The following is a 13,671-nucleotide window of genomic DNA, read 5'->3' as shown; positions in this document are numbered from 1 at the left end:
TACTGACTAGGTGAGGCCCACCCATACTGGGAAGGGCAATCTGCTTTACCCAATCGGTCTACTGATTCAAGCATCGATCTTATCTAAAAACACCTTGATACACATCCAGAATAGCGTACCAGCGTAAGTTAACACGTCAGATTAACCATCCCAGCACTTTGTGTGATACATACTAAAGTGGGGGGATGTACCAAGTGGGATGCCCACATTTGTATTTGGGGAAGCAGACTGACTGACTCCTGCCTGTTTACCCAGAAACAAAAGTGAGGATTCCCCATGAAGACCTTCAGGAACCGGGTGCAGTTTCTGAGAGTTAAGTTCATAGTGGTTCCACACATGCCTGGGGCAATGGAGGCAGCCCTGGGGGAACTGGCACCCTGCTTCCCAGGCAGGCGCAGGAAAGACTGCCTCGTTTGGTTGAGGGAGTCACGAAAGGCTGGCACCCCAAAGTTGTGGCACAGGGGATCCAGGTGAGGGGCAATCACAGTGAGTTGGGGAGATTTAAGAAAAGCTTGAACCAGGTCTTGAGGAAAATGCTTGAGTGCTGGGAAGAAGATGAGCCTGGAAAAGCTAACATGGGAGCCAGTGGTCCAGATGTGGGAATGGGCAGGACCCTGACTTCTGCCTCTGCCCAAGTCTCAGTTCTGAGCTGATGCTCTGGACTAGAGGCTGGCAAACTTTCTCTGTCACAGTCATCCAGCTCCGCTTACCATGGGAGAGCCGCCTTATACACTTAGTAAATGAACAAGCATGACTTGTTCCAGCAAAAGTTTTTACATAAAGACTGGCAGGTAGGAGACCTCCCTGGAGGTCCAGTGGTTAAGACTCAGTGCTCCCAATGCAGAGGGCACGGGTTCAGTCCCTGACTGGGGAGCTGGGATGCCCACGAGTTGTGAGCGGTGCAGGCAAAAAAGTAAAAAACAAAAAACAAACAGAAAAACTGGTAGACTTGAGTTTCTCTGGCCTTTTCACACATGGGTGAGCAGCCCTGACAGGGAGGTGATGGTCTTTCTTGAAGCGACAAAGGGGTTAAACACTTCTGAAGGGACTCTAAATCTCATTCTGCTGACTGCTAGTCAGGAGTCTTTATCTTGCTGACCTTCAGCCTAGAGCATCTATTAGTCTCTTTCTCTCCTCCAAGCCTAAGATTCCTTCATTGATCTATTACATTAAAAATTTAAAACATTGCCTGTAATGTTACTTTTTTTTTTTTTCTTGTTTAACGATGCTTCCTTCTGAAACTCCCTGGTTTTAAAATGCTCTGATTTGCATTTTCAGAATTTGTCATCATGAGGCATGTCCCCATTCTACCATAAGGAAGCTGAGGTTTGAAGCCTCCTGACTTTGTACAGGTTCACACACATCTGGGCCCATGTCTCTCGACTTCCACCCAGCAGTTTTTTTCTGCCATCGTCCTGCTCTGGGTGTTTCTCTGCCCGAGAAGTAATTAGAACCCTGGCCAGCAGCCAGGAGACCCCTTCACATCAGGCGCTGCACGCTCACACATGTGAGGAGATCAGAAGCTCAGACAAATGAGTGTAAACTCAGAAAGTATGGAATCCTTGCCACCCAGACCCATGGACTTAAACAATTGCAGAATAGTCTTCAACTAGAAATGAGCTGTGTTCCCAGAATCTCTAGGTCTTCTGTTGTTGGCTTTTCCCCCCTCCCTGGAGAATCTAGAAATCTGGGTTTCTGTTTCAGCTCCCCCATTTTGGAGATGTTTGCAGCCAAATTTTGGAAATTTCATGTACTGCCAGTAGATGCCAATAAAGATCAGGTGTGTCTGGCCTCTAGTTGGGATATTTTATTTGCTGCTCTCATTGAGGAGCCCTTTTATAAACCCTCATGCCTGTGTGAGTGGAGGAAGTAGCACGCAGCAGGGACCCCCTAGGCACCAAGGAGCCGCCTTCTCATTAGCCTCGTCCCCTGCCTTCTTCCTGCGTCCATGTGAGTGCCTTGCCAAGTGCGATTCTAGCTGCTTCTGGGGTCTGGGGGTGCCCAGACCTTCCCAGGCTCCCTAAACACTCTGCACCTCTGCTTCCCAGGGTCTGTGGTTTAACGGCAGTGCCTTCGCCTTATACCTCTCAGCTGCTATTGTGGACGCATCTTCTGTCTCCCCGGAGAGAGACAGTCACAACTTCAACAGCTGGGCAGCTTCGTCGGTGAGTGAGCCTGTCATCCTGGGAGTCTCCTCCTCCCTGAGGCCACCTGCGGATCAGAGGGAAAAGGACAAAATTACCTGCAGGACTTCCCCAGGTGGCTCAGCAGTAAAGAAAGCACCTGCCAGTGCAGGACAGGCAGGAGACGCGGGTTTGATCCCTGGGTGGGGAAGATCTTCTGGAGGTGGAAATGGCAACCCACTCTGGTATTATAGCCTGGAGAATCCCATGGACGGAGGGGCCTTGTGGCTACAGTCCATGGGGTCACAAAGAGTCGGGCGTGACTGGGTGACTGAATAAGAATAATTCTGCTGCCTATAGCATCCTTTTGGGGAGAGACAGAAGATATGCACTCTAGGATTCTGTTTAAGTAGAAATTGTTGTTTACACCGTAATAGTGCCTGGAGGGATAAACCCTAGCGGAGTTTCCTTCCAGGGACTGTGATGGACCATGAGGGATGTGGGATGAGAGGCTTCTGCTTTTTAATTCATGTACTTCTGTACTGTTGGCATTTTGGAATCGTGTGTATTTTTCAAATTTAAAAAACTAACTTTAAAAGTTTCTCTGAGATTGGCCTTAAAATATTTCATCAGCATCAGAAGTGTTAGGGGAAGTGGGCAATTAGACAGGAAGGCCAGCAGGGTGATGTTAAAGCTGATGGGTGATCCATGGGTGTTTATTGTACCAGTGCTTTAAACTTATATTTCACAATCTCTGCATGCATGCATAGCAAGTTGCTTCATTCATATCTGACTCTTTGCGACCCCATGAACTATAGCCCACCAGGCTCCTCTGTCCATGGGATTCTCCAGGTAAGGATGAAGTGGGTGCTTTACCCTATTAAAAGATAAACAGCATGAGTCCACATGAGATTAAAAATAATGGTCTGTTGTAGTTAACACACACAGCAAGAATCAGCTGGGCAGTTGCAAACTATTATCTATAGGATGGATAAACAACCAGATCCTACTGTATAGCACAGGGTACTATATTCAATGCTATGCTATGCTATGCTAAGTCACTTCAGTCGTGTCCGACTCTGTGCGACCCCATAGACGGCAGCCCACCAGGCTCCCCTGTCCCTGGGATTCTCCAGGCAAGAACACTGGAGTGGGCTGCCATTTCCTTCTCCAATGCATGAGAGTGAAAAGTGAAAGTGAAGTCGCTCAGTCGTGTCTGACTCTTATCGACCCCATGGACTGCAGCCTAACAGGCTCCTCCATCCATGGGATTTTCCAGGCAAGAGTACTGGAGTGGGGTGCCATTGCCTTCTCCATACCCTGTGATAAACCATAATTGGAAAATAACATGAGAAAGAATCTATATCTATATATAGATAGATATATATAGGCTTCCCAGGCGGCACTAGTGGTAAAGAACCCTCCTGCCATCGCAGGAGATGTAAGAGACATGGGTTTGATGTCTGGGTTGGGAATATCCCCTGGAGGAAGGCAGGGGATTGGAGTAAAACTACAGGCTTCCCAGATAGTTCCAAGAAAGAAAAACAGCCCAAATCCATTCCAGAAGGAAGGTAATTGAACCAATAAAGCAATTTTAGATGAGAAAACTTGGAGTCAAGGGATGCTGTAAGTACATTATTCGATGGAAGTGAAGTGATAACTTTTGCTAATTAGGATGAATTCTAAACCCTCTTTCTACTGTGTTTTGTTTTCTCCAGTTCTTTGCCTTCCTGGTCACCATCTGCTACGCTGGAAACACATATTTCAGTTTTATAGCTTGGAGATCCAGGACCATACAGTGATTCACCATTTTGAAAATTAAAAGGGGGAAAACAAAAGGAAGACTCACTGTAAAACAAACAAACAAAAAACAAACCTGTAGGTATAATGTATATTTCCAGAGATTTGTATTTAACTAATGTTTTTATATACTTAGTTAAATTTGCTCACACTGGTTTGTTACAATTAAACTGGATACTTATTTGCTGTAGCTTCTAATGAACTCCTAACTATCTTGTTGCTGTCTTCATAGACCTTATTTTCTTAGGCAATGTAGAAAGAGATGAACTGCTGATAGGAAGAATGCATCAGCTTTATAAACCAAACTTTTAAAAATGCTAGATTCTTTTTTGATTAAATGTTGCAGAATCCAGGGTAACAAGGTGTCTCATTCAAGAAAGGAGACCTTTTGCTTAAGCCTGAGGCTGGGGGCTGCAGGGAGTTCTTCGCCCTCACAGGGCTGCCCAGGGTTGATACTGCTGGGAGACACTGTCCACAGGCCAGTGTGTCAGAGCGATCCATCTCCCCAAGCCTGGGGGTCATTGGCAGCCATGATTCTCACACGCTGACTAGTTGGCACCAAAAGCATCTAATGGCCACTGACCTTGGAGCTTAGTAATGAACTCCCCTTAAGTGATGCTCTGAGCACAGTGGCTGATGCGCTGGTGGGTGGTTTTTCTAACACTGATCAAAATAAACTCATAACCATTAAAAGAATAAATACTTGGGTGTACCTTAAAGCCATCCTGCTGACCCCAGAGACAGAGTACCACATTGAGCAGAACATGTGTGACCCAAAGGCCCCAAATCTCTAGGCTCCAGCCTGAATAGTTCGTAACATTGTTATCAGCTCTTAGGAAACAGTAGGAAGCTGCCCGTTTGGGAGGCAGATGTGCACTCAGAGGAAGTGTTCTCGAGCAGGATGGCTCTTGCTGGCACGGCAGTGTATCTTGGGTGATTTTTCAAACTGAGCCTCTTTTGAAAAACAAAAAACCACAGAAACGTTAGTGTAGTTGGTGACAGGAGCAGGTTCAGTCGAACACTGTGGACGCGGCCCCGTGGCCCCCGCTGTTCTGCTCGTGGCGGTGCCGTTTCTTTCTCCTGTGGGTTGTTCGTGCTGGTTTTCCTGTTCCTGTCATTCCTCACCCAAGCTCTGTTTCCCCCTGTGTAAGAAGGAAAGAGTTGGGATTTCTCGAGTGTCTAATGACACCCACCCCAGACCTTTGAAAGTAACAGTGAAGAATGTTCTCCGCTTGTGGGTCCAAAGTGGTTTCGGGAAGGGGACAGCAGGAGGGAGGGAAGTGTGGGGCACGGGAAGCCTGTCTGAGTCCCACCTGTAGTCTCGATGCTTCGGCTTCTGCAGCTCACACCTGCAGCTGCCTGGGGCTGCCCACGATCTTTCTGGAGTTTTGTTCCCAGGCATTGCCCGGACAGCCTGCGACTTGCTGGTTTTGCAAGAAAAGCTGAAATAACTAGTCAGGGTGTGTGCACACCACCTCTCTGCCCATCTTTCCCTCTCACACTCGCAGAAGCCTATTCACCTTCCACATACCTTCTGTGTATCGATTTTTCTTAAATTGAAATACAGCGGGTTTACAGTGTTGTGTTTTAAGTGCACAGCAAGTGATACACTTTAACATATATGTAAGCATATATATTCTTTTTTTACATTATCTCACATTACCAGGTGGGTTTTTAAGTACTTTGTATTGCAGTTAAGCCTCCATGAAAGGCAGAAAAACTGTAACCTAAGAGGTCTGTTTCTGGAAACAGTCGTGAGGAAGAAGCCTGTTTTTATGTTCTGTGTTTGTGTGTGTGTGTGATTTCTACAACCATGGCCACATTTATAGGAAGTAACTTCTGGGGTAAAAGGTTTCGTTAGCCAACTTGAAATAGCCTCCAAATAGACTACAACCAACTGTGGCCCTTTCCTAAACTGGGAGCATCAAAGGGATCAGTTTCAAGGGATCTATTTCAAGAGATCAGTGTTTCATTTGTGTCCGTGTAGGGTGTGGGGGACTTGCCTTCACGTCTCTATGTGTGGCTTTTCAAGAGCATGACCCTTAGTGTTGCCTTGAAAGTTCACCTCCCCAAAACCACCCAAAAAACAAAAAGCATTTATTTTTAGCTGAAAGGAAGTTCTTATTTCTTCTTTTGAATGCTGACTTTGTTCGTTAATAATTTTTAAGTGTGAATTTTTAGACAACAAAATGATTCTCTGCTGAAGCTGTAAGTTTTGAGCTGGGTTTAATTTTTTTCTGGAAAAAGAAGGAAGAAAAAAAGCAAAGCCACATGCAACACAGCCTGCATAACAAGAAGAGTAGTTTTCTGGGGATGAAAAATATTATTCCAAGTATAATAGAATGTGCTTACACTCTGGCGTCTTAGCCCTTCCAGCACCATCACGTTCATAGAACTGAGGGCGGCGGGTTTCATGTGATGTGTTTACCCACTCATGACAAATCAATGGAGTGCTCTAGGCGTTTAATTTCTCTCTATGGCTATTTCCGGCTCTTAGCCCCACAAGGTAAGTGTTTAGCCAGTATTTTAAAACTGTAAGAAAATCTAGAGGCAAGAACGTTCGGCATCAGTTACTTTTGTCCATTTTTAAATTCTCCCTTCATAGGAGACTCCCCGCCGGGTATCAGGGCACAAGCATGTTAAATACACAAGCTGTCTCTGCATAGAGCACAGACATTTAACAATACTAACTGAAGATGCAGCCCTGGGTAGGAAATCAATTTAAAAGTCTGAATTTCTGTTCCCTAGACAGTTCTTAAATTGAGAAGAGATTTTCACAGGAAAAAAAAAAATCCAGGCACACGTTATTTTATTGCCCTTCACTTTACTGCACTTCAAAGATACTATGTTTTATACAAACTGAAGGTTTGAGGCAACCCTATGTGGACCCAGTCCATTTTTACAGTAGCATTTCCTCACTTCATATCTGTGTCACATTTTGGTAATTCTCCCAGTATTTCAAACTTTCTCATTATTATGTTTCTTACAGTGATCTGTGATCTGTAATGTTACTATTTGTTTCCAGGCACCACCAACCATGCCCATATAAGATGATGAATTTAATCCATAAATGTGTGTGTTCTGACTGCTCATTCCCCATCTCTCTCCCTCTCCATAGGCCTCCCTGTTCCCTCAGACAACAGTATTGAGATTAGGCCAGTTAATAACCCTGTAACGGCCTCTTAAGTGTTCACGTGAAAGGAAGAGTTACACGTATCTCAGTTTAAATCAAAAGCTAGAAATGATTAAACTTAATGAGGAAGGCATGTCGAAAGCCCAGACAGGCTGAAAGCTCAGCCTCTTGTGCCAAACAGCCAAGTTGCAAATGCAAAGGAAAGGTTCCTGAAGGAAATTAAAAGTGCTACTCCAGTGAACACAAGAATGGTAAGAAAGGGAAACAGCCTAATTGCTGATATATAAGTTTAGGGGTCTGTGTAGAAAGAAGATTCAAACAGCCACTTTTCTTGAAGCAGAAAAAAAAAAAAGCCTAATCCAGAGCTAGGTCCTAACTCTTTTTAATTCTAGGAAGGCTGAGAGAGATGAGGAAGCTGCAGAGGAAAAGTCTGAAGCCAACAGAGGTTGGTTCATGAGGTTTAAAGAAAGAAGCTGTCTCTTTAAAGGTGGAGGTGAAACAGCGAGTGCTGATGCAGAAGCTGCAGCAAGTTGTGCAGAAGATCTAGATAATTCATAAAAGTGGCTACTCTAAATAACAGATTTTCAATGTAGACAAATGAGGCTCCTATTGGAAGAAGATGCCATCTAGAGCTTTCAGAGCTGGAGAGGAGAAGTCAGTGCCTGGCTTCAAAGCTTCAAGGGACAGGTTGACTCTGTCGTTAGGGGTGAAACACAGCTGGTCATTTTAAGTTTAGTGTTCATTTACCATTCTGAAACTCCTAGGGACCTTAAAGTGAAAGTGTTAGTCGCTCAGTCGTGTCTGACTCTGCGATCCCATGGACTGTAGCTCATCAGGCTCATGAAATTCTCCAGGCAAGAATACTGGAGTGGGTTGCCATTTCCTCCCCCAGGGGGGATCTTCCCGACCCAGGGATCGAACCCAGGTCTCCCACCATGCAGGCAGATTCTTTACCAGCTGAACCACCAGGGAAGTTCCAGGGACCTTAAGGGTTATGCTGTATCCACCCTGCCTGTGCTGTCAGTGAAGCAACAAAAGCCTGGATGACAGCGCATCTGTTGACAGCATGGTTTACTGACTACTTTAAGCCCACCGTTGAGACCTACTGCTCAAAAGAAAAAAGATTCCTTTCCAGATATGACTGCTTATTGACAAGGCACCAGGTCACCCAAGAGCTGTGGTGGAGATGAATACGAGATTAAGTTGTCGTGCCTGCTAACATGACACCTATTCTGTAGCCCGTGGATCATGGAGTCATTTCGGCTTATTATTTAAGAAATACATTTTGTAAGGCTTTGACTGCTATAGATGGTGATTTCTCTGACAGATCTGGGCAAAGTCAGTTGAAAACCTTCTGGAAAGGACTGTTTTTAACAACTGGTGTCATTTAGAATATTCGTGATTCATAAGAAGAGGTCAGAAGAGCCACATTGCCAGCAGTTTGGAGAAAGTTGGTTCCAGCCGTCGTGGAGGACTTTGGGGGATCGAGGCTTCAGCAGAGGAAGTAACTGTGGATGTAGTGGGAATTGCAGGAGAGCTAGTTAGAAGTGGAGCCTGGAGCCTTCCCTGGCTGTCAGTGGTTAAGACTCCCAACGCCCAATGCAGGGGGCCCAGGTGTGATCCCTGCTCAGGGAATGAAGATCCCACATGCCGTGGAGCAGCTAAAAAGAGCCATCCGACAGATGGGGCTGGGTTGCTGCCTCTCCTCTCATGATAAAACTCTAATGGATGAGGAGTCGCTTATGGATGAGAAAAGACAGTGGTCCCTTGAGATGAAATCTACTCCTGGTGAAGATGCTATGAAGACTGTTGACATGACAACAGAGGATTTAGAATATTACATAAACTCAGCTGCTAAAGCAGCAGGATTCGAGAGGACTAACTCCAGTTCTGAAAGAATATGAGTAAAAGCTATCCAACAACACGACCGAGTGCAGAAATCATTTGTGAAGGGAAGAGTCCATCTATGAGGCAAACTTCGGTGTTGTCCTATTTTAAGAATAAGACGGCCACCCCAAAATTTTAACAGCCACCACCTTGATCAGTCAGCTGCCATCAACATCCAGGCCAGACCCTCTACCAGCAAAAAGCTTATGACTTGCTGAAGGCCAGAGGATTGTTAGCATTTTTTAGCAAGAAAAGTATTTTTAAGTATGTACATTGTTTTTTAGGCATAATGCTAATAATAGACTATAGTATAAACAGAACTTTTATATGCCCCGAGAAACCAAAAACATTCGTGTGACTGTTGTTATGGTCCGGGACCAAACCCGCCTGATCTCCGAGGAAAGCCCATATCAGCCTAAATACACACAGGTGCACACTGAAAGGGCAACCTGGGAATATTTCCTGACTTGGTGTTACGTAACTATTCTGGCTACGTTCTGCTGCCGAAGTGAATTGTGAGCATACAGAGGTAAAAGAAGTTAGGTGACTCTTCCAGTGCTGGTGACTTTTGGGCAATGAGAAAGATCAGAATATCTGTTGTTAAAAGTAAACTTGAGTATCAGGTTTGAGGGAAAGTGCTTGGCAACCCAAAGGTGATGATTTTTCAGAAACTTAAGGTGAGTGGCAGGAAAGTTGAGGCATTCATTCATTCCATCTGGAAGGTGTGTTTCATGTCAGTGGCAGACTTCTTTTCTAGAATATTCAGAGTAGCAGTTAAGTCAGGATGTAGCAGACCTTGCCACTGCATCCTCAGCATCCCTGCTTCCTCTTGTCATCTGACTGCCCTAGTTTTTTTTTTTTTTCAGTATCCGTACCACCCACTTACACCCCAGCGACTTCAGGGAAAGCCAGCTCCACTGTGCTCTGGGATGGAGCGTATGGCCAGGGCTAAGCCCATCCCACCCTGGCAGCAGCAACTGGCTCAGGCAGGAGCATGTGACCCAGGCTTGCTGGGGAGTTCCTAGGAAATGTACAAGCGGAAAGTTGTTGACAGTTATCTGACCACGAGGAGGAGCCAGCCATGGGATGAAGGCAGCTGGAAGAAAGATCAAGATGTAAAGATACTTCATGATGACACAGTTGAACCTTCAGCTCCTGAAGCCTAGTGGATAGAAAACATCTGTACTGTGAGAAAAGGAACTAGGTGAAAACTACATAGGCTGTGGGAATGAAGTGCTACAACATTTCCATAAATCTGAGTGTGTGTGTGTGTATATATATATTTACATATATATATATATATGAAGAGTCTTAAAAATATTCATTCCCTTTGATTTGGGGATCCTTCTCTTAGGAGTCTTAAGATTCATGCCCAAAGATGCTAATCCCGGTCTTATGTATAATAGGGAAAAAAATAAATTTGCCTAAAACCCTAACAGTAGGAGAATGATGGATCAATAAATCATTGAACGAAACTTTATAAATGAATGCAGTACAACCCAAGTTTATTCAGAATCAGAATTGGCTAGAACCATCATTAATGATTTAATTTTGTATTTCTCTGGGTCAGGAAGATCCCCTGGAGAAGGAAGGGCAACCCACTCCAGTATGCTTGCTTGGGAAATCCTATGGACCAAGGAGCCTGGTAGGCTACAGTCCATGGGGTCGCAAAGAGTCAGACACGACTAAGAGACTAACACTTGTATTTGTAACACATTTTTAAAGCTGTGCTTGAACTGTGGTTGGTAGGTTGATTATGAAATTGAAAATCAGTTGTTAAAGTGCTGTCTCTTTAAATATATAGAATGAGGAAAATAAGCTATACACACACACACAAAAAATCAATGTTGCCATGAAAAATTCTTTGTGAGGAATTTCTAACAGGAAATTTGTGGTATAACTCAGAGCTTAATTGTAAAGGATCATGGGGTGATTTTTAATTTCTTTGTTTTTCCTGGGGAAAAAGAATACACAGTGAGCATTTCTGTTCAGACTTTTTTTAATAGAACAGTGAAATTGATCTGACCTCTTTGATAGTCACAATTATTCTTGGGCTGCATGGCTCTGCTGTGCTCAGATGTGTCTGACTCTGCGACCCCATGGACTATAGCCAAGTTAGTGGGCCCCCTCACTCTTGTGAGTGGACCCACCTAACCCCTTGCTCCCCAGGGGGCAGCCCTTCACACCAAGACATTATCACGTTGTGTAGACATCTCCATGTACTTGGCCACAGGTCTGTGGAGCCTCTTACACTCCAGGCCAGCACACAGCTCTTGTGCTGCCAAGCCTCTCGCTCCAGCTTTTTAAAAAAGAAAAAATTTATTTGGCTGCACTAGCTCTCAATTGTGGCATGCAGGATCTAGTTCCCTGACCGGGGATTGAACCCTAGGTCCCCTGTATTGGGATCGTGGAGTTTCAGTCCCTGGACCACCAGGGTAGTCCCTCTTGCTCAGGCTTTTAAGTGATCATGATAAAGTGATTAACACAGAGTGGGCCACCACCAGTGATTACTTCTGATCGAGGCTGGGTGGCACATGGGCCAGCGGCAGTCAGGGAAACCCAGCTCAGTCTCGGCTTCACTGGACTTGGAAACGACAGTGGTTCTCAAACTCTGAAATGCATCTGAATCATGTAGGAGGCTGAGGGCCGATCTTGCCAGAACACAGGTTGCTGAGCCTCATACCCGGAGGTTCTGATTCAGCAGGTCTGGGCAGATGGAGGGGGTTAGCGGTGAGAATTTGCATTTCTCACAAGTTCCCAGGTGATGCTGGGAACACACATCGAAAGTCACTGATTTAGGAGATCGGTGGCCCCTGGAAGGAAGAGTAATCCAGTGTTAGTTTTTTTCTGCTTCCCTGAGGCCTTCACAGCAACAAAGACCTCTTGTCGTCTCCACAGTGTGTTGTGAACCCTTGGAAAAGCACAGAAGCGAAGATGTGAAACTATATAGAAAATGACATGCGATATCAACTTCATGCCGGTGGCATCTGGAGCTGTCACAGAGCACCTGCATGGCTGTCACATTGTCACAGCAGCCCTGAGGTGCAATTATCTTTGTTCTAGAGAATGAAATGGAAGTACCAGGCACCATGACTGTTGTCTAAACAGAAAACAGATATTGGAGACAGTTTCTTTTTTTGGTCATGAAAATCTCCTAGTGTATACAAAAGTAGAGAACGTGGTGTCATGAATCCCCGAATGCTTCAGCTTTGGCAATGACTGGTTCTCAGACTTGAGCGTTCAGTAGAATCACCTGGCAGACTTGTCAAAGCAGAGATTTCATTAGTTATCTCTACGTTCTAGAATTATCAAAGGACTTCTCCAGTGGTCCTGTGGTTAAGATGCCAAGCTCCCACTTGGCAGGGGGCTTGGTAGGGGGCCTGGGATCTTAGTTGGGAACTAAGATTCTGCATACCACATGGTCCGACTGAAAAAAATTATCAAGACTTCACCACATTAACAGTTCTCTGATGACAGGATAGTGCTGGCATCCAGTGATCTCATGAGGTAGGTTTTCGTGTTGTGTGGAAACATTTGGTGGTTTGATGAGTGATACCATCTCCTTTCAGTGATCCTGCTTGCTCATTTAAAAAATAACCCAGAACGCAGGAAACAGCATCTCTCTTGGATAGCGGTTTGACAGCTTCTTATAGAGATAAACCTGTGCTCACTTTGTGACCCAGCAAACCCATTGATAGTTGCCCCCACACACAGAAATGAGAGCGGGCACCAAAAAAATTTCACCAGAATGTTCACAGCTTTATTGGGTCAAATGGGATTTATCCCGATGCATCCTGTCGAATGAAAGAAGCCAGAAACAAATGAAAACACTCTGTATTATGTCAAGTGTATCAAATCCGAGAAGCAAAACGAATCTATAGCGACAGGAAGTGGGAAAGGAGCACGATGGAACTTTTCCCCCGTGGGCGGTGATTACACAGATGTACATTCACATACAGAACAATTAATAGAGCTGAACACGGAAGGTTTGGGCATTTCAGTGAGTGTAGTTTATACTTCAAGGGCCCTTAGCACACATCCGCAGCCTCGCCCACACCAGATCCCAGGAGGCTCAGACCAGCTGTGCCCGGCCTCGCCCACCTCGGAAAGGCTAATACTCGGGGCATCCGTTTCCTTCGCCCCCCTGCAGCCCAACTTCCGCGCCTCCCCGAGGGCGGAGGCTATAGCCGCCTTTCACTTGCTCACCGGCCAGTGCCGCCGAGGCTGGGTGGGCGTCCCCCGCGCGGGCCCTGGGCGCGTGCGCCCCGCCCACCAAGGCCCCGCCCCTCCCCGCAAGGCCCCGCCCGCCCCACACAGGCCCCGCCCCTCTGGTACTGGCCCTTGCCCTCCGCCGGCGGAGGCGGCCCGCGGGCTAGGGCCGCGCGATGTCGCACGGAGCAGGTCTCGTCCGCACCACGTGCAGCAGCGGCAGCGCCCCGGGAGACGGGGTCGGCGCGGGGCCGCTGGGCTCGAGCTCCTCGGTGAGGCTGCTGGACCCCGTCTACCCCCGCACCCAGGCGGCGATGCTGAAGGTGGCGCAGATGGTAAGAGAGGCCAGGGCGCGGGCCGGGGTCCCGCGGGGTGACCGCGGAGGGCAGGGTCCGGGGAGGGGACGCGCCCGCGGCAGGAGCATCGCGCCCCGGGCGGGGTCGCGAACCGCCCCAGTCAAGTTGGAGGGGGCTTCCTCCGGCGAGGAATTCGGCGCACCCCCCGGCCTGCTCCCCCGGC

The 13,671-nt window shown here is 46.5% G+C and overlaps 2 protein-coding genes across 5 annotated transcripts in view; both read left to right on the top strand.

The window, feature by feature from the left end:
- The window catches only part of CMTM8 (CKLF-like MARVEL transmembrane domain containing 8), a 29,563-nt gene extending 25,450 nt beyond the window's left edge, over positions 1–4,113 (top strand). Inside the window, exons 7-8 of the mRNA XM_010835586.1 lie at positions 2,049–2,165; positions 3,842–4,113. Coding sequence (XP_010833888.1) covers positions 2,049–2,165; positions 3,842–3,925 — 201 coding nt within the window. The 3' untranslated portion in view covers positions 3,926–4,113. The remainder of the gene's footprint in view (positions 1–2,048; positions 2,166–3,841) is intronic.
- Positions 4,114–13,301: 9,188 nt separating this feature from the next.
- The window catches only part of CMTM7 (CKLF-like MARVEL transmembrane domain containing 7), a 56,469-nt gene continuing 56,099 nt past the window's right edge, over positions 13,302–13,671 (top strand). For all 4 annotated transcript variants that reach the window (XM_010835552.1, XM_010835551.1, XM_010835553.1 and 1 more), the window contains exon 1: positions 13,302–13,487. In XM_010835552.1, the coding sequence (XP_010833854.1) occupies positions 13,329–13,487 (159 nt within the window). In that variant the 5' untranslated portion in view covers positions 13,302–13,328. The remainder of the gene's footprint in view (positions 13,488–13,671) is intronic.

The sequence above is a fragment of the Bison bison genome, unplaced genomic scaffold (genome assembly GCF_000754665.1).
Source record: "Bison bison bison isolate TAMUID 2011002044 unplaced genomic scaffold, Bison_UMD1.0 scf7180017864043, whole genome shotgun sequence".
NCBI lineage: Eukaryota > Metazoa > Chordata > Mammalia > Artiodactyla > Bovidae > Bison > Bison bison.
The sequence above is the reverse complement of the archived record's forward strand: the minus strand, read 5'-3'. Positions and strand labels throughout refer to the sequence as shown.